We start from the raw sequence: 25,466 nt of genomic DNA, 5'->3' as shown, positions 1-25,466 counted from the left end.
CGGGGCGGGTCCAGCTTTATATCCGAGGCACCCATCAGGATAAGGGGCTGATGAGATCATCCGCAGCTGCTGGAGCCCGGACAGGCCTGGGCAGCGGGGTTATGCCGGTGGTGGCTCGAGACCAGGGTCTGAGGCCAGGAGGCCTGGAAGGCCCGTCTGATACCCTGTGTGGGGAGCAGAGGGGGGGCACATTGGAAGGCGTCCCAGCCCTTATCTGACATGGCCTCCTTGCCTTTCAGTTTGCATGACCAACTGCCCAACGCTCATTGTCATGGTAGGCCTGCCCGCCAGGGGCAAGACCTACATCTCTAAGAAGCTGACTCGCTACCTGAACTGGATTGGCGTGCCCACTCGCGGTGAGACTTGGCCTCGGCTTCCAAGGGGGCCTTGGGGCTTTATGGGGGAGGGGAGGGGAAGAGAGAAGGCTGGCCTGGGGTGGGTCAAGGTCAAGAACTGGGGAGGGCTGATGCTGTGTGAAAGCTGAGCCTTTCTTTCCCCCAGAATTCAACGTAGGCCAGTATCGCCGGGACATGGTCAAGACGTACAAGTCTTTCGAGTTCTTCCTTCCAGACAACGAAGAGGGCCTAAAAATCAGGAAGTGAGTGTGTGTATGTGTGTGATTATGTGTGTTTACAGAGAAGACCCTGGAGCCCAGGTGCCCAGCTGCTCCTGAGCCCTGGCCTTGCTCTGCCTGTGACAGGGCTGGTCTCCTGACCTCTCAGGATGTGGTGGGGTTGGGGATGTGTTGGATATGGGGACAACGGGAGAGGGTGTAGGGCCCCCCCTTTTTTTTTAAGATTTTATTTATTTATTTGAGACAGAGAGAGAAAGAGAGATAGCATGAGCAGTGAGAAGGGGCAGAGGGAGAAGGAGAAGAAGCAGGTGCCCTGCTGAGCAAGGAGCCTGACTTGGGGCTCGATCCCAGGACTCTGAGATCATGACCCGAGCCGAAGGCAGACACTTAACCGACTGAGCCACCCAGGCACCCCAGGTGTATGGCCTCTTGGTGGCTGGCTCTGCCCTGGGATTCATGAACCCTTAATAAGGACATCCTATGGGAGGGGAAGATGGGGCTTCAGAGAGATGGAGGAGACCTAGCCAGGGCAGGTCATGGGCCGCTGAAGAGACCTCTCACTTGCTTACCCCAGGCCCTCCATGGGCATGGCCTCTGGTAAGGAGGGGAGCCCAGTGGGTGCAGGGACACAGGCCTCTGGGATGTGGCAGAGTGGGAGAGGGACTACCTCCTGGCACCTTCTCACAAAGCTAGAAGGATTGGGCCCAGAACCGCACCCTTCCTTCCCTTGCCCCCGGATAAATTTGGAGGATGTTTGGCATGTGCTTGGCATGTTCTTGGCACGGGTAGGACAGGCCTTGGCTTTGCTTTCATGTGGCTCAGACTTCACCCTCCTGTTCTCATTCATGAATTTGCATATGATACCCTACCTCTTGCTCTCCCTGCCCCATTCAGACTTGAACCAAGAACAACTGGTGGTCTGAGGATCTGTGCTCTTTTGGGCAGGTATCAGCTGAGGGATCAAGAAGCTTCCTTGCCCTTGCTCTGGGTCCAGCCATTGTGGTAGGGCATTTAGCAGAGGTTGGCCCAGCTCTAGTGACCTCCCCAGATCAAGTGGAGCTCCAGGCCAGAAGCTCCTGGGTTGTTGCCCAGGCCTGGATACTAGGCTGTCTGCTCCGTCTCTGGCCACCAGGGGGCAAGAGCTCCCCACTGTGGGGCTTGGCCCTTCCCCAGCGTGGGCTCTCGGCCAGGCTGCAGTGGCACCAAGGAAGGGCAGGGGAGTCTGACGTTCAGGCCTGTGGCCGGATTGTGGGTAAAACTGGAGGCTGGACCCTCTGGTGACCCAGACAAAAGGGAGGGGACTGATATTTGAACTCCTGCTGTGTGTTGGGTGCATGCTGCCCGTTGTCACTCCTCCTCCCCATTTTACGGGTGAAGAAACTGAGGTTCAGGAGTCTCACACAAGACAACAAGTTACTTCCTAGAGCCCAGACTTGAACCTAAGCCCATACCACTAAAAACCGTTGTGTCCATCTTTCTAGTGTTACCCAGTTAGTAGGTCAGAGGCTGTATCCCGTGCAAATTCTGTAACAATCTCAAGCTGTGGGCACCGACCAGCTTATTTCTCTCCCCTGCGTGCGGCCGGTGGTATCACCTCACTCCCCCAGATGCGGAGGCAAGGTCTGGAAGTGATGGTACTGTGTAGGATCACGCATGGTTTGAATTTGAAGCCAGGCCTGTCTGAATCCAAAGTGTTTGTGGGAAGAATAAGGGAGCTGGCCCTCCCAGGGCCCACCAGTAAATCTGCTCAGGCCTCCCGTCGAAGGTAGGAGTATTGAGATTAACTCAGATGGGGAAACCCCAACTTGGAGAGGTTGGGGAGCTAGTCCAGGGTGGCCCAGCTGGAACAGAGGCCCCAGCAGGAGAAGCTGGGGGCAGGTTTATGGGGGCCTGTCTGCAGGTACGCCCTCTGGCTATTCCTAGAAACCCTCCCTCCTGAACCTAAAGGCTGGCTCTGGCCCCTGGGCTTCAGGACCATTTCCCAATGACCAGCCCAAAAGGTCCCACAGGTAATTGGCAACATAGAAGGATCAGACTTTTTTAAAATGGGAAGCCTGAGAAGAGAAGGCTGTTTCCCAGAGCCCTGGGTGACCACACATTGTTGAGGTCCCTGGAGCTACACAGCGTTGGTGTCTGTCCCTGACACCGGGCACAGTGGAAGGTCCCGGAAAGGGCATGCGGGGTCACGTGCGCACGTGCAGGTCCCGTGTACACATACGCCATCAGGCGCATTCATACTTGCACGCTCGGTCTCCTGCCGCACACAAGCCCACAGGCCGGCCCATGGGCACGTGCACGTGCGGCTAACGGTTCCATTCAGGCCAGTTCTGACACGGTCCACCTGGAGTTAGCACCGGTCTGCACAGGTGAAGGGCTCAGTCCCACACGCCTGCCCCCGCTTCACACCCACACCCCCAAACGCTCGGGCTCCCGGGCTGCTCATCCCACGTCTCCACTGGAGCCCTGAGATCCCTCTTAGCCGGTGCAACCCACTGGTCTTAGCCCAGGACGTGGGGCGCTCGTGCGGCTGGCCAGACATGGCTCCGGCCGTGCCAGTTCCCCGGACTCTCAGAATTCAGGGGTTTTTGGCAGAGGAAAGCTCTTTAAAGTTTTAACGGAAAGACCCACCGGGGCGCAGAAAGGTCACAAAGAGGCATAGGAGCAGAGCTCCTTCCAGGGACGCGGACCCAGCTCTGCCACCAATTTGCCCCTGACCCCAGCGGGCCGCCCCCTGCTCTGCCTGGCCTGCGCCTCCATGCTTGGGTGCGGTGGCCCGGCCAGCGAAAGGCCCGGCAGCACTGCCCTTGGATGCGCTGGGGTTTATGCACCAAATCCGAAGATCAAACAAATGGAAGAAGATCTAACTTTACTCTTGCATCAAGAGAGTGCAGGTAAGGGGTGCCTGGGTGGCCCAGTCGTTCGACGTCTGCCTTCGGCTCAGGTCATGATCCCAGGGTCCTGGGATCGAGCCCCACATCGGGCTCCCTGCTCCGTGGGGAGACTGCTTCTCCCTCTCCCAATCCCCCTGCTTGTGTTCCCTCTCTTGCTGTGTCTCTCTCTGTCAAATAAATAAATAAAATCTTAAAAAAAAAAAAGTGCAGGTAATAGATGAAAGACCAGAGTGATCTATTTGTCTCCAGACCTTAGAGGAGAAAGGGATACAACGAGTAAGATCCTTAGATACGGCAGCCCATTTTGCAGCAATAAACCAAAAGGCTGAGATATTCTGAAGGCATTATAGTCAGTGGTCAGTCATGGGGAAGTTTTCACCTTCTGGAGGGTCTGTGGACATGGGTGCAAGAGACAGAGACACAGCACCCTCCTCCAGAAGGGATAGTTTCACAGGTTCTCTCTTCCAGGAAAGCAAATGGAATATTAAGTGTAATGTCGCCCTGGGGGCCTCAACAGTGTCTTTTCTCTCCCTGCCACCAGCCCCCAACACTCACACACAAGGAAACGTCTGGTTTTAAAAGTGCTTATTTTGGGGCGCCTAGGTGGCTCAGTCGGTTAAGTGTCTGCCTTCGGCTCAGGTCATGATCTCAGGGTCCTGGGATCGAGTCCCGCATCGGGCTCCCTGCTCAGCTTCTGTCTGCTTCTCCATTTCCTTCTGCCCCTCCCCTCCGCTTGTGCTGTCTCTCTCTCTCAAGTGAATAAATAAAATCTTAAATAAATAAATAATAAAAGTGCTTATTTCGATAATTATGGGAAATGCATGACAATTAGAAATCATGAATATGGCAAAATGGCAGCCTGGATTTGTATACAATGAGATGAGAAGAGAAAGTGCAGAAAAGTGGTATTTTAAAAAATATTCCCAGGGGCACCTGGGTGGCTCAGTCGGTTAAGCGTCTGCCTTCAGCTCAGGTCGTGATCCCAGGGTCCTGGGATCAAGTCCCACATCGGGCTCCTTGCTTGGTGGGGAGTCTGCTTCTCCCTCTGCCTGCCGTTCCCCCTGCTTGTGCGCACGCTCTCTCTCTCTCTCTGACAAAATCTTAAAAAAAAAAATCCCCAGTGGCCAGGAGCACATAGCACTCCACTTATAGCAGAGTTAGCACACAGCCCTAAAATAACCTCAAGGAAAGAGAGCCCTTGAGAAGAGAAGGGACCCCAGGGACTGGGCCCTCTCCGGTCTGGGGTAGGATGTGTCTCTGATCTGTGGCCCTCCTGCGGCCAGGGTCGGGTGCGGGGCTGACCCTGTGTTTTCTCTTCTGAAGGCAGTGTGCGCTGGCAGCCCTCCGTGATGTCCGGCGGTTTCTCAGTGAGGAGGGGGGCCACGTGGCGGTGAGTGAGACATCCCCATGACTTCTGGGAGTGGCATGTGGGAGCCTAGCTACATCTAGCCCTTTGCTCATCAGGTGTCTGGCAGGGAAGGGAGGGTGTGCAGGGCCTTGGGAGGAAGTCTACAGCCACTATATAGGAGGAAGCCAGAGGCTGGATGTGTGCTGGGAATTTCCCTCTGGGCTTGTGGTTGCATTTGACCCAGTAGGACTTCCTTCTGAATACTCACATTGTTGGTCACCACATGTGGTATCTGTTACCTAAGTCTTTAGCCAATGTGATTTCTCCTGGGCTGGGGAGAATCCTGCCTCACATGGAGTGGCTGTTCCAGGAACCTGCTGAATCCTGGGTAATGGAATTCCAACGATGTGTTGGCCCCTCCTGTCAGATGGATGGGTGGGACAAGGTTGAGCAAGGGTGTCTATGGGAAAGGCCCCTCCCCTCCCCCTACGCAGTCAAACACAGGAGCTGCTTTTTCCTTCCTTTTTCCTCTTGGAGGCGTGCTTCCTGCAGCTCATAATCCCCCAGCCCCATCTGGATCAGTCACCTTCTGGGTCTCGGGAGTTCCCTCCTCCTGACTCCCCAGTTGAAGCCTTGCTCTCAGACCCCATGTCTTCTTTTTCCTTGGTTTACTGACTTGTTTAGTTGGAGCTCATGCTCCAGTAGCTTCCTGAGGAAGGTACTTGGGAATTACCTCGCATGAGATCTTGTGTGTCTGGAACTGTCTTTTTTTATCCTCATATTTGATGGTTGGGTTTAGGTGGGAAGTATTTTTCCTTTAGAATTTCCACAACATCGCTCTGTTGTAGTATGGCTTCTAGAGTAGCTGTGGAAAAGTCGGATGGCATTCTGATTTGCCGATCTTCCCAAAAGTTTCATCTCTTGGAGGGAACTGGGGCTGCTCATGCCCTTTTCTCTGGGGAGAACTTTAGGGCCTGGTGGGTCTTCGCCATGCTGGGTCCCGGGGCGGCCATCTCCAATGAGAAACTCTTTTCTAACAGGTCAGGGAACCTGTCATCTGTTATTACTTTGATAAGCCACCCCCACCAGTTTCTGACAATTGATTCTCTGCTCCACTCCCACTTTTCTGAGCTGCTTTTTCTAGAACTCCTGGGGGTTTCATGCTGGGCTTGAGCCCTAATTATATCTTTTTTTTTTCCCTCCTGATTGCCTATCTCTGTCACTTGTGTTCTATTTTCAGGGAGACTATCTCAACATTATCGTACAAGCATTCGGTTGAATTTTTAAAGAATTTCTGTGATCATATTTTAATTTCTAAATTCTAAATTTCTTATCGCTGAATGTTCCAGTTTTTTAGAACTCTGTTTCTGTTTCGGGGTGACTACAGTATTTTGTATCTCTCTTTAGATAACTTTTGTTTTTGTTTTTGTTTTTTGACATATCTTTCTGTACTCTGCCCTGTCTTCATTTTCTCAAAGTTCCTTTATTCTTTTTTATGTAGTCTGTTTTTCACATTTGGGGTTTTGCTGAAGCAGCCCATGAGCCCTGGTTGAATGCCCTTTTAAAAAAGTGGTGCTCTAAAAGCTGCTTTTAGACATGCGGGTGAGTGGGTCACCCCTGAGGGCACGTGGACAGGCCCCAGGTGGTTCATGAGGAGCCCCAGACGAGTCAGCCTGGCCGGATGAGGCAGGGAGAGGGCCTGGGGCTCCACCTGCTCTTAGTTGCACCACCGGGCAGTCCCCCCTTTTCCTCTGCACCCTCGTTCCTTTTCTCTGAGACAACTGGGTCCCATTCCTGATGCTCCCCGTTCTGCACAGATGGGTGTGCTGTGCTGGCTGGGGGCTTATGTTTGGTCTGCTCCGTCTCTCCGAGTTGACATCTCCTCTTCCGTTCTCTCTATTCTTCTTTTCCCATCTTCATGGAGTCTCGGGATGGAGTGGAAATAAACAGGGGTTCCGCACTCCATGTTTAACTGGTTTTACAAGAAGTCCTGTTGGCCAAGCACAGACTGAGTACCTGCTGGGAACACAGGCACCCAGTCCTCCCAGCTTCCTTGAGGTGTGTTCCTCAAGGAAGGGGGGGCCCGGCCTGGGCCTCGCAGGTCTAAAGGAGACCGGCCAGGCGGGTGGCCTGGGCACCAGCTGGTCCCCATGAGAAATCTGGTCCCTGTGCAGCTGCTGTCGGCTGGCCTCCCCCCTGCTCCAGGGCCAGAGTCCGAGTGAACCCTGGTTTGGTCCTAGGTGTTTGATGCAACGAACACCACCCGAGAGCGGAGAGCGACCATCTTTAATTTTGGGGAACAGAATGGCTACAAGGTGAGGCGTCTTTGGTTCACTTCCTTGGTCGGGCTGGGGCACATTTGGACCCCCCTGGGCCCCTCTCACAGCCTCCTGATGTGCGCGGCTGTCAGGCAGGTGGGCTCCAGAGTGGATGTGGGATACAGCAGTTGCTATTTCCTCTGTCTGGGGTTTTCTTTTCGGGGAGGTGGGCATCTCATGGGAGGGTCCTGGATAGGGTGGCACCTAGTTTGGTTGGGGGCTTCTCGACCCTGTCCCCACCCCCAGAAGAAGGGCCTGGGGTCAACCTGGCCATCAGGGAGGTGGGAGCTCCATGGAGCCAGGCCCAGGACCCTGAATGTGTCTATGGTTCCTTCCCTCCTGCCGGCCCTTGTCCTTGCTGAAGACCTTTTTCGTGGAGTCCATCTGTGTGGATCCTGAGGTCATAGCTGCTAACATTGTGGTGAGTGGTGTCTCTGACCTTGTGGGGGCAATAATACAGCTGAGGTGGCATGTGACAGTGAGGTCTGTCTCCGGGTTTGGGCCAGTGCCTAGGCCGGCCTCGATTTGAGCTTCTTGAACATTGGGGGCGGGGAGGGAAGGCAGTGCAACACCAGGTCAGGTGATCGGAGACTCCTGAGCACCACTTGTGTGGAGGGCCGTGTAGCTGGGGGGCATTCACTCTGCTCCCTCCTCTTACCTTCCCCTCCCTTTCCCCCTCATCATTCCCTGGACAGTGAGAGAGGAGCTTCAGCCTCTGGAGGTAGGGGGTGGGGGTAGGAAGTGATGTTTATATTTTGAAAGCGAAAGAGATTTGACCTCTCTCTCCTGCCTCCTGTTTATCCAAGGAATGAACTTCTGGGTTGGGGGAGATGGTTCAGCTGGGAAGGGGCTTCCGGGCCCTTTGCCCCTCTGGCCTCACATCCCCCTGTGCCAAAAAGATGAGGACTCCTATCTTAGGCTGCCCAATACTCTGTTGGCACTGGTGTGGGAACTAAGACCAGGGAACTGCTGGACTCCTTCTAACGGAACCAGTCTCCGGGGATCGGCTGCCAGCCTCATGCCCCCAGCCTTGTCCTGGCCTCTGGCTCAGCCTCCCCTCACCCCCTGCCCAGCATCCTCCTTAGTCTCTAGCCCTGCCTGGCCTCCAAGCCTGATGTGTCCTTGCTCTGTGCCTGGTCTGGCAGCAAGTGAAACTGGGCAGCCCTGACTATGTGAACCACGATAGTGACGAGGCCACGGAAGATTTCATGCGGCGCATTGAGTGCTATGAGAATTCGTACGAGTCGCTGGATGAGGACCTGGACAGGTGAGTGAGGAGAGCACCATGTCCCGCAGCTATGATGGGTGGGTGGTGGGGGTCCTGCTCAGCTGCCTCCTTGTGACTCGCCGGGGTGGTGGCTGAGTGGCCACCCCAACAGGCAGAGATGGTCTGGCCTTGTTTCTTTCCTTCGGGCAGAAATTGTGGGCCAGAGCGGACTTGCAGAACCCCTATTACCTTATCTGGGGCTCTGCAAGTCAGAGTTTTCTGTTATTCCATGTGACTCAATGACCCTGCATTGCATAGAGCTTACTAGAATGGAAGGGAGGGAGGGAGGGAGGGAGGGAGAGAGGGAGGAAGAAAGGAAGAAAGAACAGAATTTTCTGCTATTCCCTTATAAAATCAAGCCTAATTTCTATGTGGAGAGTCTTCCTGCAAGGCATTTGCGAACATTACGTGTTCTTTAAGTACACAGTCTGTGTTTTGAGACGGGGGGACGGAGTGCCCAGATCCTGCTTACAGCTGACGGTGGCCCGTGCTGATAAGCCCCACTGCCTCCTTCTGGAATGGCAGACCCAGCAGGAGTAAGTGTTGGGTGGGGAGGGGGCTTTAGGCCCACAAGGGGCATCAGCTGAGGCTCTTACAGTAGCAGACTTTATCTGTGAAGGGTCAGGTAGCACATATTTTGGGGGGCATACGGTCTCTGTTGAGCTATTTAACTCTGCCATTGTGGTGCAAAGGAAACATAGACAATATGTCAATAAATGGGCATGACTGCATTCCAATAAAACTTTATTTACAAAAACAGGCTGTGGGCCGTATTTGACTTTTTGGCTATAGTTTGCCAACTTGGTAAAGTATTGCATGGCCCCTTGGTAAAGTATTGCATGGTCACAGATCATAGCCAAGACACAGGGGACAGGGTGAGTTATGTAGCATTAAGTGAAAGTCTGGAATATAAACTTGGGCGTAGGGTCCTGTGTAATCACATGAGAACATCTAATGCGTACAAACCAAGGGGAACAAGCACCTGTAAGAGGGATGATTTCTGGGGGTCTTTACAGAATAGTTCCTACTGGAACTCCAGTAGGAACTCCTCCTCTGGCTGAGTCTCCTTGGCCGGGCTCTGTGGCCAGCCCCAGCCCGTCAGCACCCACTGCCTGGGCCCTGGTGGTTTTTCGTGTTTCTCCAGTCACCCCAGCGCAGTGGTTCTCGTGGTTCTGTGATGTGAGTGCACGAAAGAGGCTTAACTGGAACAGCTCCTGTTGGATTCCTCAGTTAACGTTGCTACTGTTTTTATTGGTGTCCACATAACAACCCTAAACCTAAACCCAGGCCCTCGGGCCAGACAGTGAGAACTCAGATGAGAACCTTCAGGGGGCCTCCCCGGGCCAGCCCAGAGCACGATGCCTGAGAAACCCCGCCTTTACTCCTGCTGCCTCCCCAGCACCCAGCAAACAGAGCAGACAGAGCGTGTTCTCCCAACCGCCCCGCTCCCCAGCCCGAGCGAGCAAGGGAAGTGGCTGAGCTGGGGTACAGGGGCGGGGTTTATTGGGGGAAGGAAAGGCAGGTCCAGGGGTGGCTGGCAAGGGGAGCGGAGGCGAGGAGCGTTTGCCAGCTGCCCCCAGGTCAGTCCTGGAAAAAACCATCTCTCATTCACCTTACAGACTGTGTTGAGAGCTCAGAGGTAGGCAAGCGGGGTCCGGGGGCCACAGAGCAGCAGTGAAAGTCACAATGTGTATGACTGACCCTTTGGATGTCACCTTTTGGAAACACGACAAGTGTTGAGCACCTCTCACAGGGTCTGTCTGGCTGTCCCACGTGTTGTGTTGCTCCGTCCTCACCCCTGTCAGTTGCACACCAGCTGCCTGTCCATGTGTTGTGATCTCAAGCCCAGTGGTCCGAAATGCACAGCTCTGTGGCCACTTCCATGGTGGCAGGATGAGCCCTCGGGGGCCCAGTCACACTCACACCTCTCTCTCTCAACCTCCTCTCTGGAAAGGGATCTGTCCTACATCAAGATCATGGACGTGGGGCAGAGCTATGTGGTGAACCGGGTGGCTGATCACATCCAGAGCCGCATCGTGTATTACCTCATGAACATCCACGTGACCCCCCGCTCCATCTACCTCTGCCGGCACGGGGAAAGTGAGCTCAATCTCAAGGGCCGGATTGGCGGGGACCCGGGACTGTCCTCCCGGGGCAGGGAGGTCAGTGTGTGTGTGTGTGTGTGTGTGTGTGTGTGTGTGTGCGCACGCGCGCTGGCGTGCTCGGGGGTGGTGAGGGGAGCTGTGCATTGGTACTTCTGGGCAGCTGGGTACATGTATGCATGTGTCCAATGGACCTGACTCCAGCTCTTATAGCTCATATGTAATCAAGGTGGATGACCTTCATTCAGTCTGGAATGTTCCTGTCATGTAGGGAAAGTCACCAAGCACCACGCTTGGATCTCTGGCTTCCATGTGAGCTGTCACCAGCTGAGCCCCTTTCCCTGGAGAGGCATGCCATTATGGGAATGACCCAAGTCCCTGCAATGCAGCTGATGGCTGCACCACAGTCCGGGGGAGATACTCAGGCCTCTGTAGGGAGGTCACATGGTCCAGGACACATGGTCGGGAGGTGGGCGACGGCAGGGGACATAATGATCCACAACTGGAACTGCACGGAGGGTCTGGAGAGAATGCATAAGGACAGCACTTGAGGGTGTGGGTGTTCTCAAGAGGTCAGTTCTCTGTGTTCTGAGGCTGGGTGGGCATGACGCCACTGTGCCCTGTGGCTTCATGGTCCTTTGAGGGCTGCCTTGGATCTGTGGGTCTGAACTTGCTTCTGATGCATTTCAGTTTGCCAGGAGTCTGGCCCAGTTCATCCGTGATCAGAACATCAAGGACCTGAAGGTCTGGACGAGCCAGATGAAGAGGACCATCCAGACAGCCGAGGCCCTGGGTGTGCCTTATGAGCAGTGGAAGGTCCTCAACGAGATCGACGCGGTAATCACCTGCCCTTTGCTGTCCACCCAGTGCCCCTGCCCTCTGCTGCTTAGTGCTCCCAGTCCCCGCCCTCCACTGATCAGTGCTCCCAATCCCTGCCCTCCCCTGCCCGGTGCTCCTGGGCCCCCGCTGAGCTCAGCCAGCGTGACTGTGCTGAGAACCCGGGGCAGCTCTCTCCTTCACTTTTCTTCAGTTTTTTAGGGATTGGATTCCCATACCCCCGCGTCTTTCCTTCCTTCCCTTCTTTTGAATTTAACTATCTCCACCAACCAGAATTTCTTTTGGCATTCCAACATAAGCCTTAAAGCTGATTTCTCCCCGGTTAACTCACTACTTATAACCACCCATCTATCTTTTCCCTGTTGATTTATTTCGCCTACTTTTATATTAAGTATGATTTACAGTATCACACTGTTTTAATTATGGCAGCTTTTTACTCTGTTTCTTGGCCATTTGGATATCTTCTGTGAGGTCTTTTGTTCTTTTTCTCGCCCAATTGGATTGTCTGCCTTTTTCTTGGTGATTTTTAGGAGTTCTTTATGTATTTTGGATACACTCCCAATTTTTGATGGGGAGCCGGACATTTTGGATGAACAGTGCTAGAGATAATTTAGGCTCGGGTGAATGTTCCCTCTCTCCAGAGGATTAACTTTTACTTTGGGCAACCAGTTGGGGTAGGTTACCTTGGTCTACTCAGGGACAGAGCAATTGCAAAGCTGCATTTTATCTTTGCAGAGGTCAATGTTCAGGTCTTCCTCCTTCTCCGAGAATGTGGCCTGTCAGGTTCTGACGGAAAACCTTGTGGACCCAAGCTTCTGTTTTTGGCCCCTCAGCCCAAGACGGTGGCCAGTTCTGCCAGGCTTCTGTCCACTCAGTCCCTACTTCTTGCTTGGCTTTTCCTCCTCCCCACCCCACCCCGTTTTATTGAGATATACTCAGCATGTAACACTGTGTTAGTTTTAGGTGCACAACATGATGATTTGGTATACCTATATATTATGAAATGATGACTAAAACAAGTTAACATTTGTCACCTGCCGTAGTTACACATTTTTGTGTGTGTGAGGAGAACTTTTAAGATCTAATCTCTCAGCAACTTTCTTTTTTTTAAAGATTTTATTTATTTATTTGAGAGAGAGGGAGAGAGAGCCAGTGAGCGAGAGAGAGAGAGAGAGCAGGAGCAGGGGGAAGGGGAAGAGGGAGAAGCAGACTACCCACTGAGCAGGGAGCCTATTGCAGGACTCGATGCTGGGGCTTGATGCCGGACCTGGGATCATGATCTGAGCAGAAGGCAGATGCTTAACCGACTGAGCCACCCAGATGTCCCTCAGCAACTTTCAAATATACGACAGAGTATTGTTAATTGTAGTCACCATGATGTACGTTATATCCCCAAGACTTATTTATCTTTTTTTATGTATATATAATTTAAGATTTTTATTTATTTGTGTGTGAGAGAGAGAGAGAGGGCACAAGCAGGGGGAGTGGCAGGAGAGAGAGAGGGCACAAGCAGGGGGAGTGGCAGGCAGAGGGAGAGGCAGACTTCCCGCCAAGCAGGGAGCGCGATGTGGGACTCGATCCCAGGCCCCTGGGATCATCACCTGAGCCGAAGGCAGATGCTTAACTGACTGAGCCACCCAGGAGCCCCGAGACTTACTTATCTTATCATTGGAATTTTGTACCCTTTGACCACCTTCACCCATCTCCCCCACCCCCAGCTTCTCATTCTTTTAACTGCCACTTTCAAAGCAGCAAAACCCCAAAAAGAGAAACGATGCTGTGTATCAGGTTCCCCTCTTTGGGCTTCCCTTTTCTCCAAGACCCTGGCCCCTCATGGCCTCTCCGCCTTGTAGCTCTATGATAATATCAAGCAGGTTTAAAATTTTTTTTTCTGTCTGGCTTTTCTAGTTGCTCTCCCTGGAGGGTTGTTCTGAAGCAAGCTAGGCCACCAGTGCCCGAAGTGCAAGCTGGTAATGAGATCAGATTTGACTTGTAGAAAGGTCACCCCAGCTGGCATATAGAGAATGGTTTTGCTGGGGCGAGGTAGAGGGGCAGGCTGGAGAAGGGAGACCAGTGAGAGGTGCTCACGGTGGCCTGGTAAGCTGATGGATGACATCTGGAACGTGACTGGCAGCAGTGTAAGAGAGACGAGTGGACTGATTTGTGGGCCATTTACTCATTTATTCACGTATTTATGCCCGCCCGCCCTGGGGTGGGCACTGGACCAGGTGCCGGGGACCTACATGTGGGGAAGGGATAGAAGTGATAACTGAGAAGAAGACGAGTGTCCAGGACCATTCCAGGTTTCCGTCCCCTGGGAAGGGTTCTGGGTCACGTGAGGGTAGGAACTGTGTCTACCTTGTGCCCCACATGGTGGGTGCTCAGTAAATACGGACTGAGTGGAAGGAGGCAGTCTGGGGGAGAATTGGTGAGCTCTTGAAAAGGGTAAGTACTCTTTGTGACCCCTCTCGTAGTTCCTTTGAGCATCTTGTAGGCTCCCAGCAGTTGTGGCTGCTGGGAGTCGTGGGAGGCCTGCAGCCACCCTTCCTCGCTCTCCCTGAGCCCACTTGGGTGCCAGGGCCTGCCCTGCAGGTACTGGATGTGGCTCTAACATCGGGCTTCGCACAGAAGCCTTGGGCCACCCCAGTTTTTGTTTTTCCTTTGTAGTTAATCTGATTATTTTCCTAGATGCTGATGGATTCTCTTCTTTATCTTTCGAGTTTGGAAACTGTTCTAATATCTGTGATCTATTCATCATCTTTCTATGTTTATCTTTCTTCTTTCCCTGGGTTCTGGTAAACAGCCTTGGGCTAGCCTTCTATTTCAACACTGGGATTTTTTTTTTTTTTCTTAGTTCAGTCCACAGTTCACGGCCTTATTTGTTCTTTTAAAAAAAAAATACCAGCTTTATTGAGAAATAATTCACATACCATACGGTTCACCTACCTAACGCGTACAATTCAGTGGTTCTTAGTGTAGTCACACAGTTGTGCAACCACCACTGCAATTAATCTCAGAACATGTCATTACTCCAAAAAGCAACCCTGACACCGTCCCTCCATTTCCTTCCAGCCCCTCCCCCCACCGTCCCAAGGCTACCGCTAATCTATTTTGTGTCTCCGTGGACTGGCCCAGCGGGGATATTCCATATAAATGGAATCATACACTATGTGGTTTTTTTGTGACTTAGCATGTGGTTTTTTCTTTCACTTAGCATGTTTTCAAGGTCCAAGCAAGTGTCCAAGTTTCATTCCTTTATATTGCCCCACATCCTATTGGGCAATATAATAATAATAATATGCCACATACGACGTATCCAGTCATCCATTGATGGGCTTTTGGGGGGTTTGCATTTGGGGGCTCTTAGGAATAATGTTGCTGCGAACATTCATGTGCAGCTTTTTATGTGGACATGTTGTCCTTTCTCTTGGGTATGTACGGAGGAGTGGAATTGCTGGATCATACGGTAAACTCTGTGTTCAACCTTGTGAAAAACTGCCAGCCCGCAGCATTGTACAGTCCCACCAGCAGCGCACGAGAGGTCCGATGTCCCCACATCCTTACCAACTCTTGTTATTATCTGTCGTTTTTTTTTTTAATAGCCAACCAACAGTAGAATGTCATTCAGCAAGTTCTCGACCACTTTCTAACAAAGATCACCTTTTCTTTAGTGTCCAGTAAATACCATTTCCATTTCCTTCTGAGACCTCACCAGAAGCACCTTTCACATTCGTATTTCTTTCCTTTTTTTTTAAGATTTATTTATTTATTTGAGAGAGAGAGAGAAAGAGCATGAACGAGGGCAGTGGGGCAGAGGGAGAGGAAGAGAGAGAATCTCAAGCAGAATCCCCGCTGAGTGCGGAACCCAGTATGGGGCTCGATCCCAGGACCCTGACATCATGACCTGAGCCGAAATCAAGAGTTGGCTGCTTAATTGACTGAGCCACCCAGACGCCCCCAATATTCTTATTTCTAGCAGCATTATGCTCATGAGGTTATATGTATTTCTAAGATGATAGAAGCTCTCTCTACTCTGCTTCACTTCCTTCTGAGTCTTTAGCAGAATCACTGTCAATGCCCATATTTTTACCAAGTATCTGGTGATTGCCAACAATCCTTGGCATTCTTTAACTTACAGCTGCCTCACCTCAATCTCTGTCCTCACGTGGCCTTCTTCCCTGTGTGTGTCTCTCTGTGTCTTCTCATGGTCGTCTTGAAAGGACATCAGTCAGTGGACTGGGGCCCACACTTGGTGACCTCATCTACTTGGTTACATCTGCAAAAACTCTATTTCTTTTTTTTTTTAAGATTTTATTTATTTTAAGGGTGCCTGGGTGACTCAGTTGGTTAAGCATCTGCCTTCAGCTCGGGTCATGATCCCAGGGTGCTGGGATCGAGCCCAGCGTCAGGTTCCCTGCTCAGAGGGGTGTCTGCTTCTCCCTCTCCCTCTGCCGCTCCCCCTGCTTGTGCTCTCTCGCTCTCTGTCAAATAAATAAATAAAATCTTTAAAAATATATATTTTATTTATTTTAGAAAGAGAGCGAGAAAGCACGCATGAGCTGGGGGGAGGGGCAGAGGGAGAAGGAGACACAGAATCTCAAGCAGACTCTGCGCTGAGCGCAGAGCCCAACGTGGGGCTCCATCTCGCAACCCTGAGATCATGACCTGAGCCAAAATCAAGAGTCGAACACTCAACTGACTGAGCCACCCAGGTGCCCCAAAGCCCTATTTCTTTTTTTTTTTAAGTATCTCTTTTTTTTTTTTTTTTTTTAAGATTTTGTTTATTTATTTGAGAGAGAGAATGAGAGACAGAGAGCACGAGAGGGAAGAGGGTCAGAGGGAGAAGCAGACCCCCTGCTGAGCAGGGAGCCCGATGCGGGGCTGGAGCCCGATGCGGGGCTCGATCCCAGGACTCCAGGATCATGACCTGAGCCGAAGGCAGTCGCTTAACCAACTGAGCCACCCAGGCGCCCCAAAGCCCTATTTCTAAATAAGGTCACACTAACAGGTACCACGCATTAGGACTCGAGCGTATCTTTCAGCAGGGACACATCTGACTCAACAAAGATGGTTTGTCTTTCTTAGAATTTTCTTATTTCACATAAGTTATCTCATTTGTTGACACAGAGTTGTTCACAATAGTCCCTTAGAGTCTCTTCTCTTGGAAGCTTGATAGTAATGTTCCTCTGTCATGCCTAATTGTAGTGATTTTTTTCTTTTTTTTTTTTTTAAAGATTTTATTTATTTGACAGACATACACGGTGAGAGAGGGAACACAAGCAGGGGGAGTGGGAGAGGGAGAAGCAGGCTTCTGGGGCACCTGGGTGGCTCAGTCATTGAGCGTCTGCCTTTGGCTCAGGTCATGATCTCAGGGTCCTGGGATCGAGCCCCACATCAGGCTCCCTGCTCGATGGGAGGCCTCTTGTCAGTCTAGCAAAAGGTTTGTGAATTCTGTGAATCTTATCAAGGAACCAACTTATGCTTCCATTGCTTTTCTCTGTCTTCTGTTTTCTATTACATTTATTTCTGCTCTGATCTTTATTACTTCCTTCCTTCTGCTTGCTTTGCGTTTAGCTTGCTCTTCTTTTTCCAGTATCTTAAGGTGGCAGATCAGATTATTGATTTGAGATCTTTCTTTTTTTTTCCATACAGACATTTACAGCTGAAAGTTTTCCTCTTGGTCTTTCCTTCTTAATAGACAACTTTGCCCCAAGTCTTTGTCTAGAAAACAACTTAGAACAAAGGCAGAGACCAGCAACTTTTTATTAGGACATTTTATGGCTTCTTTCCCTCTCAGGGCCCTTAAACCACACTTATATGTTGTCAACCAGTGTTCTTCTTCTTTTTTTTTTAATTTTTTTATTGTTATGTTAATCCCCATACATTACATCATTAGTTTTAGATATAGTGTTCCATGATTCATTGTTTGTGCATAACACCCAGTGCTCCATGCAGAACGTGCCCTCCTCAATACCCATCACCAGGCTAACCCATCCTCCCAACCCCCTCCCCTCTAGAACCCTCAGTTTGTTTTTCAGAGTCCATCGTCTCTCATGGTTCTTCTCCCCCTCCGATTTCCCCCCCTTCATTCTTCCCCTCCTGCTACATTCTTCTTCTTCTTTTTTTCTTTCTTAACATATATTGCATTATTTGTTTCAGAGGTACAGATCTGAGATTCAACAGTCTTGCAACCAGTGTTCTTCTTTGCTGGATTTTTTAAAAAATAGCATTTATAGAAGGTAATCCACGCCACGTGTGAGTGCGTGGGTGTCTTGAAGAACACAAGTGAATTCTTGCTTTATAGCTTGTACAATAGTCTATAACTCAGAATATGTATTTCTACAGCACAGAAAACAAAAGACACAAGGAAAGACACATAGTTAACATTCCTTTGTTTATTTTTATGGCATAAACTGGATGGATGGGTAATGGATGGATGGAAAAAGACTGTTCTAGTAGCTCTGTACAAACAAGGGGCTGCCCCCTTGCTCAGCGTCCCCATGGGCCTGCTCCTCCCAGCGGTGTTCTAAGCTCCAGGCTGGGAGGGCCCCTATGGCCCTGGAAATGCCCTGTAAGCCTGGTCCCCTCTGCCTGCCCTCCCCACCCCCCCGACACAGGGCTGACCCCCGGGCCTGGCATGGGAGATGTGACGACCGCCATATCTTCCTAGGGCGTCTGTGAGGAGATGACCTACGAAGAAATTCAGGATCATTATCCACTGGAATTTGCCCTACGGGACCAGGACAAGTACCGGTACCGGTACCCCAAGGGGGAGGTAGGTGGGATTTGGGGGCTTAGCCCCAGCTGCCACCTGCGCTCTGCCCCAGGACCCCTGGGGGACTCTGTGGAGGCTGCATGGACAGCAGGTGGGGCCTGACCTCAGAGCTTGGCCAGGCTGGGTGTGTGTGTCATCTCTGCCACTTCCCAGCCATGATGCCCAGGCCGCAGTCCCCACCCCCCACTTGGGCGGTGGGTGGACATTGCTGCATGGGACTCCCAACTCTGAGACTCATTGGATCCCTGCTCCCCGATGTTCCCCATCTTTGCCTTTCCGCTTCCCCGGGGTATCACAAGGATCATGTCCTCCGCATGGCTCCAGACACAGAGTCCTGAATACAGACCTAGGGAGACCTTCCCCGGTTGAGTCATAGCCACAGGAAGCCATGTGCTCGGACACCTTCCCTCAAGCTGGGTCCTGCCTCAGCCCAGGCCCCAGGTCAGAAGTAGGTCACCTTTGACTTGGGTACCTCCCACTTCCGGGAGGTGGCCTGGGGCAGTGGCCAAATAAAGATACCCTGACAGATACACACATATGTACACCCATATACGGACTCATGCAGAAGCTACCCCCCACCCCCAACCCCGGGTGCCAGCCTCTTGGCCCCTCTGCTAGACTGTCTTCAGGAAAAGTACAGCTCTGGGGAGCATTAATTATTCCCCACGTCGTACTGTGAGGGAGAACTCAGATTTAAAACTAACCCAGATAACAGTAAAAAGAAACCAAGCTGTTGCCTCTTCAGACTTGAGAATACAGCGGGGGGAATTTGGTAGGGAAATTACAGTTGCCAAAAGAACTGAGCTAGGCTTCCCCCGGAACTACAGGACTTCGCTCCCGGTCAGTGCCCAGGGAGCACTTCCGGCTCCAGCTTGAGGCGTGTGTTTTGAAGTCCCGCTCATTGTGTGCAAAGAGGGCTTGGTCTCCTGATGGAGAAGTCTCTAAACCTCAGGACCCACGCTTGGTCCAAGGGCTCCCTCATCAGCTACTTCATGGCACCCAGGGGAGGCACAGGGCAGGCTGACCATGAGGATCATTGTTCCTGGGCCCTCAGGCATGCCGATGGGTCAAGCCCCAGGAAGTTTTGGGAGTCTTTGCTCCTCCCACCCCCACGGTTCTTTCGGTGCGTTCCGTCTGCTATGGGCTGGAAGGGCACAGTGTCTCTCCTCCCAGTCCTCAGTTTGCCAGCGTGTGAATTCCAGCAGCAGAGGGTTCCGCCCAGGGCCCTGGGGGTGGGCATGGAGATGGCCCCTTAGGATGGAAGCCTGAGGCCCAGCCCTGTCCTGGGACCTGACCCTGGGGTAGAGGATGCGATCTCTTTCCCAGATTTCCAGTTCTTCTCCCCTCCCAGCTTCCGTCTCTAGCTGGACACCTCACTGTCCTACAGAGGCAGGCCCTAGCCCTGAGCTGCCCACCCCTGGTGCCCCCGGGGTGCCAGGCTGGAGGATATCTAGCCACAACCTCCCAGAATGATGAGGGTCCTAGGAGTGAGGAGGTAGCCTGCTACCCAGAACATCTCCGTCACTACCCCTGGAGCAGGGCCTGAGGGACCCTTCCCGCTTGTCCTTGCAGTCCTATGAGGACCTGGTCCAGCGCCTCGAGCCTGTCATCATGGAGCTGGAGAGGCAAGAGAATGTGCTGGTCATCTGCCACCAGGCTGTGATGCGCTGCCTTCTGGCCTACTTCCTTGATAAGGCGGCAGGTGCGGGCCGGCCCCCGGGGAGGTGGGATGTGTGTATGTGAGAGGGACAGAGGGACTGTTCTGTGGGCGTCCCTGGTGTGCCAGCCCTGCCCATCTGTGTCCACAGAACAGCTGCCCTACCTCAAGTGTCCGCTGCACACCGTCCTGAAACTGACCCCTGTGGCTTATGGTAAGGAAGCTTCCTGCACACTCAACTGGTTGCCAGACTCTGGCTTTCCATGGGACTCCATGATGTTTCTGCAGATCCCTTGAAACTCCCATTAGGGGCTCGTTCCTCCTCTGCCCCCCACCCCACTGCCTTTCCCAATTTCCTTTTTTTTTTTTTTTCTTTTCTAAGTAAGGTCTACACCCAACTTGGGGCTTGAACTCACAACGCCGAGATCGAGAGTCACACGCTCCACAGACTGAGCCAGCTAGGAGCCCCTCCCAATTTACTTTTTTGTTTTGTTTTGTTTTAATTTCTGTGGCCACACGAGCCTTTCCGATGATCCTTAGCCATCACCCACCTGCATGAGGGGCTTTTCTACTGTTTTTTCAGAGACCCCCACAAAGCCCCACGGCCCCCAGGACCTGGGCCTTAACATATTCAGGGTATTTTGAGTGCAGAGTCGTTTGAGTCCCAACTCTGCCTTGCATTGTGCCCGCAGGGACCTCAGGCCACCTCCTAAGCTCCTGAGTCTCAGCTCCTCACCTTCAGCACAGGCTATGAGGCACCCCTCAGGTGGTCGTGTCCTTGGGAGAACGACGGGAAAGCCCAGTGACAGCTGATGTTGTTCCCCTGTGTGCTCATCCCCTCGTCCCCATGCACTGAGCCCCTGGCATGATGTGGATTTGGCCTTGTGTTTGTGGCGTGCTTGGGGTGTGAGTGGTGCGGGGGCCCCGAAGGCTCATGGAACGATTCCACGCCGCGCTCAGGCTGCTGCACGGCTCGTCTCCTCAGTGGAGCCCTCCCGGGTGTCTGGGCTTCTCCCCAAGGCTGCACGGTGGCACTTGATAAGCACGGGCCTGCGGGGTTCCTCGTCCTTCCTCCTGTGCTCCCCGAAGCAGCCCAATGTGGGAGGACCCGGATGAAGCTAAGAATGGCTGCCCTGTTCTGCGATACCCCGGGCTTCCACCCGAGAGAAGCTTCTACCCTCTACGGCTCCAGGAGGGGAAATGAATTTACATCCTCCCTTTGGCAGGTTGTAAAGTGGAGTCCATATTCCTGAACGTGATGGCTGTGAACACGCACCGGGACAGGCCTCAGGTAGCAATGGGGTTACTGCTGGGGTGACGAGCCTATTCCTGGGGGTATCCAGATGCAGCATCTTCCAGACCCAGGGCCAGTTTGGGGTGCCTGCCAGAGAGGACTTGAGTTCTCTGCCAAACCTGCTGTCTTACCATCAGGGCGAGGTCATGGCTCTGGGCTGGGCCTTCCCGAGGGTGCTGCCCTGGGAGTGGGGAGGCCCCTGGAGCTGGGCCACCAGGGTAGGAAGTGCCTGAGCCTGGGTGTGGTGGCTTCCCAGCAGCCCTATCATAGAGGTCTGGGCCAGGGGGAGAGGGGGTCCCAGCTGGGAAAGAAGCAAGAGGCCCACAAGGGGATGGATGCAGATTCTTCTGTGATCCCCTACAAGTTCAGGCCTCATGAGCATCCTTTCCAACTTGAGCAACTTTAAAAATTAAAACGGTGTGCGCTTTGTTGGGGAAAGGGCCATGCAGGTGCAGAGAGGGTGTTGGCACTGGACAGAGACGGTCCTGCAGAAGAGCAGTTCATGACCCTGTGTTCCCCCAGTGCCTTGTTTAAGATAGAAGCTCCTCAAAGTATTGCCCAGAACCCCTTTCTATGTCCATGGGAGGTCTCTCTTCCACTGAGGCCAAGGGCTAGATCGGCCCTTCTGGACCCCATTCCCAGAGTCTGCTGTACCAAGAAGGCTCCTAGGGTCTGAGTTGTGGCTGCTGCCACCTAAAAGGGAGCATGGTGGGCTCTGGGTCCCTGTCAAAGGTGCACAGCTTGGGCTGCACACTTGCAGCGCTGTGGTCTTGGTCCCCACCAGCAGAGATGTGTGGACGTTCTTAAGGTGGCTGCCCCCTCCCCGGGACCATCCACCATGCAGGCCTCTTCCCTGTTTGTCCCGAGACTCTGGTCCAGGCCCCGTGTGGCCCCCATAGGTCACTGGGGAATGCATGTCCTGACGGGCACTGTTTGTGCTGAGGGAAGTCCAGGAGGCACTGGGCCCCAGCACTGACTGACAGGGTGATGGTAAGAGAATGCCCTGGACCCGGCCGGCACTGGGGGCTGACCCCCGCATCTGCCGGGCAGGAGCCAGCATGGCCACGGGGTAGCTGGCAGCCCCCTTGCCCACCTCTGCATGCTGGCTTCCGAGATGCCAACTTCTGCTGGCCACCGGTTCCCGGCTGGTTCCCTTTCAGGTGGCGGGATCCCCGGGCCCTAGCCCATTCTTGGGAGCAAACTGAGATGGGAAAGGGGCCCTCAGGAAGCCTGCCCCATCCCCCAGAGTTGCACCTGCCCCTCCCATTGCAGTGGCTGGTTCAGTGAACCCAGAGGTGGGCCCCTGGGGGCCGTGTCTTCTTGCCTGTGGGTCTGGGCACATCACATCGCACAGGACTGCGGCCTCAGGTGACCTGCTTCAGTAGGTGATGGTTGTGAGGGCCCACAATCAAGAAGATGGACCACCAGGATTGGGGGGCTCATAGGACCGTCTCGTGGAGCTGAGGGAAGTGTCAGGCCCCCTTATCCCTCAGGCCTGAGCCCAGCAGGCCATGGAAGGAGCTGGGCTCTGTGGCTTGGCGAGGGCTCTCTGTAGCTGAGGGCTTCGGGAGGTCCAGGGCACCCTGTGCCCCAGCTCTGAGAGGACAGAGCAGGCCAGGATGAGGAGGGGTCCACAGGCTGCTGGGGCCTCATCTGACACCTGCCCACCAACACTTAGACCAGGAGGTGGGCACCCCCAGGAGCGGGGCCCCCTTCCCTGCCCCCACTGGTGAGGATTTGAGCCCCCAACAAGCTCTTCCCTCCCAGTTGACTCAGGCCTGAGGCAGGAGGTGGGGTGGCCTCGTTCTGGGCACCGCCTGCCCTGTGAGCAAGGAGCGAGCAGGACCTAGGCACCTTCCTCCGCTGCCTTTGAACGCTTGTGTTCATCCATCCGGCATGTGTGGAGAGGCTCTTGAGCCCTTGCTCTTAGGGAAATTTGGGGGTTGGAGTCCCATAGCCAGGGCTCCTGGCGGGGGAGTATGTGAACCCAGAGGGTTACAGTGACGAGGAAAGTAGACAGCAGGACAGTGGGTGTCCATCTATTCTCACCACAAGGTGAATGTTCTGTGGTTTGTTGTGTGTGTGTTTGTTTTGCAGAATGTAGACATCTCGAGGCCCCCGGAGGAAGCCCTTGTCACGGTCCCTGCTCACCAGTGACCATGCCTCATCCACTGCGACCCCCAGGCAGGTATGGACCTCTGCAGATGAGGTCCTTACAGGCCCCCTGGCCCGTGTGAGTTTCTCTGCCGGAACATCCCAGAGCCCGCGCACCAGCCGCCCTGCTTCCTTGTTAACGGTGACAGGGTTAGACGTGGTGCCCGACCTGCTGCTATAAAGCGTTTGGCCAGACTGCATCCGCCCGGGGCTGGTGAGAGGTGTCCTCACAAGCTGGTCCTGCCGTTGCAGCTCTGAGGTGCTCTCTCCCTGGTCGGTGGGCTCTGTGAAGTGTGAAGCCCTAAACATGTGAACAGAAAGCCCGGCTAGGAGGTTCCCGCCACGGCCGAGCTGTCTGAGGCGGATCTGGCGACCCCAGCGGGGACTCTGTTGTCTCCTCTGTGTGGGACCCTGAGCTCTGCTGCCGGGGCTGCGAGGGAGTGCCCTTCCCGTCCTGCCAGGAACCGAGAGCCGCCGAGGCCGCCCCCTCGTGTCGGAGCCGCTCAAGAGCGCCCCGTGCTCACTTCAGCAGAAGCACGCAGGGAGCGCGGCCTTTGGGGTCACCCCTTGTCGATCGCACGTACACTGGAACATTTGGGGGAGCTGGTGGCCAAGGCCGCCCCTGCCCAACGGCTGTCACGGTGAAAGCACGTAAAGTCAGGGTGGTGGCGTGAACACCCAGGTGCTCGAGGGAGAGGGTCCCACCTCACCCTCCCGGCCGTGCTCCCCAGGCTACCTCTCCCCCGTTGCGGCCTGTGTCCACACAGGAGCGGACCCTGGTGGCAGAGAAATGCATTTGCTGTGAAGCGTTCAGAGAAAAAAGCCTGTCCTGGCGTTCACTGATCTCCACCTGTGGGGAGAGGCCGGAAACCCGAGGCACCCTGTCCAGGGGAGGATGTTCCCAGCATGGCGCAGCTTCGGCTTCCCGTGCGTGGGAGCCTGGCAGAAAACCACCCCGGGAGGCTGCCGTCTGTCACGCGCCCCTGAGTTCCTTTGGGCCCAGAGAGGCAGGCCGGGCAGTGGGTTCTGGCTCCATCTTGTAGATGGGCAGGAGGCCTGGCCAGCAAGTCGAGAGGCTGGGTGAGGAGGTGTCGGGGTCTGTAGTCGGACGCCCTGCTGTCCACAAGTGGGTCCTCGTCCAGGATCCCGAGCCCACCTTGTACCCAGAAGCTTCCCTGGCAGGACAGCCCACCTTTCCCAGCCTCCCGGGGCTTTAAAGCCTGCGGGTGCCACCTGCCCCTGAGGGGAGCGCGTGCCCCTGCCCCAGCTGTGGTCTCTCAGCCTCGTGCACTGCAGTGGCCGTGGACAGACCCGGTAGAGGGCTGGGGCAGGAGCTTCTGGACTCACCTCCTGCCAGAGCCCCTAGCCCTGGACTCAGGACCAGAGGACCATGCCACTGTCTTTGGGACATGGGGACCACAGCCCTTGTTTCCATGTCCCCCAGAGTTTTGGTGACTTGGTCACATGGACAGTTACTTGTTGGCCATAGTGGGTTTCTTTGGTTGGCGGGCTGTACGTCTGGATGTCCCCACCTCTCCAGGACCTCAGGCTGGCTGAGGCAGGACCAGGGAGGCCTTTTCTCTGTGCCCAGAGGGCAGTCAGGAGCTGCTGGACCCGGAGTGCTACAAGGACTGGGATAGGGCGGAGGGAAGCCTGAGGGCATGGCAGGGTTGGGGCAGCTCCTCTCCGCCTCTGCCTGGAGTGCTCTCTGCATGGGCAGCAACCCACTGGGTCGGCTGCCGGGTTTTATCCATGACAGTCCATGTGCTTGTGTCGAAGACGTTTTCCCATTCTCCCTGGAGTGGGTGGTGGTGGATCTCAGCCACACGTCACACTGTGTCCAGCATTCTTTGCAATAAATACTTAAAAAAAAAAATTGGAGCACCTGGCTGGCTCAGTCAGTAGAGCACCTGACTCTTGATCTCGGGGTTGTGAGTTCAAGCCCCATGTTGGGCCTAGAGCTTACTTAAATAAGTAAATAAATAAACAATAAGAATCTAAGGTTGTATCTTGTGGCCATCTCTCCACTTCTGAGGTATTCTCCAGCTGGTTCTGCTGACTCCCACACTGTGGTCTCTCATAGGTCTGTGTTGGGATCTTTGGTCCAGCTCCCACTTCCATGCCTACCCCTCTCTGGAGAGGAAACTGTCTTACCCTGGAGTGAGTCCTGGGCCTGGTGCCCATGGGCAGGGACAGGGCCAAGTTTTCTCTGGGCCAGCATAGGGTTCTGGGTCCTCACCCCAGGATGT

General features: G+C 53.8%; 1 protein-coding gene across 3 annotated transcripts in view; it reads left to right on the top strand.

Moving 5' to 3' along the window:
• The window catches only part of PFKFB4 (6-phosphofructo-2-kinase/fructose-2,6-biphosphatase 4), a 30,169-nt gene extending 5,030 nt beyond the window's left edge, over window positions 1-25,139 (top strand). For 2 of the 3 annotated variants that reach the window (XM_032412675.1, XM_032412677.1), the window contains exons 2-14: window positions 240-356; window positions 502-598; window positions 4,789-4,855; window positions 7,054-7,128; window positions 7,496-7,552; window positions 8,277-8,398; window positions 10,353-10,560; window positions 11,191-11,337; window positions 18,008-18,112; window positions 19,685-19,814; window positions 19,921-19,983; window positions 20,996-21,060; window positions 23,161-25,139. In XM_032412675.1, the coding sequence (XP_032268566.1) occupies window positions 240-356; window positions 502-598; window positions 4,789-4,855; window positions 7,054-7,128; window positions 7,496-7,552; window positions 8,277-8,398; window positions 10,353-10,560; window positions 11,191-11,337; window positions 18,008-18,112; window positions 19,685-19,814; window positions 19,921-19,983; window positions 20,996-21,060; window positions 23,161-23,220 (1,313 nt within the window). In that variant the 3' untranslated portion in view covers window positions 23,221-25,139. Of the gene's footprint in view, window positions 1-239; window positions 357-501; window positions 599-4,788; window positions 4,856-7,053; window positions 7,129-7,495; window positions 7,553-8,276; window positions 8,399-10,352; window positions 10,561-11,190; window positions 11,338-18,007; window positions 18,113-19,684; window positions 19,815-19,920; window positions 19,984-20,461; window positions 20,536-20,995; window positions 21,061-23,160 lie in introns of those variants that run through there. The other variant, XM_032412678.1, reaches the window with a different exon arrangement.
• Window positions 25,140-25,466: the final 327 nt, after the last annotated feature.

This window comes from Phoca vitulina, unplaced genomic scaffold (assembly GCF_004348235.1).
Source record: "Phoca vitulina isolate PV1807 unplaced genomic scaffold, GSC_HSeal_1.0 scaffold13, whole genome shotgun sequence".
Lineage (NCBI taxonomy): Eukaryota > Metazoa > Chordata > Mammalia > Carnivora > Phocidae > Phoca > Phoca vitulina.
Note: the sequence above shows the minus strand (reverse complement) of the source record. Positions and strands in the feature narration are given on the sequence as shown.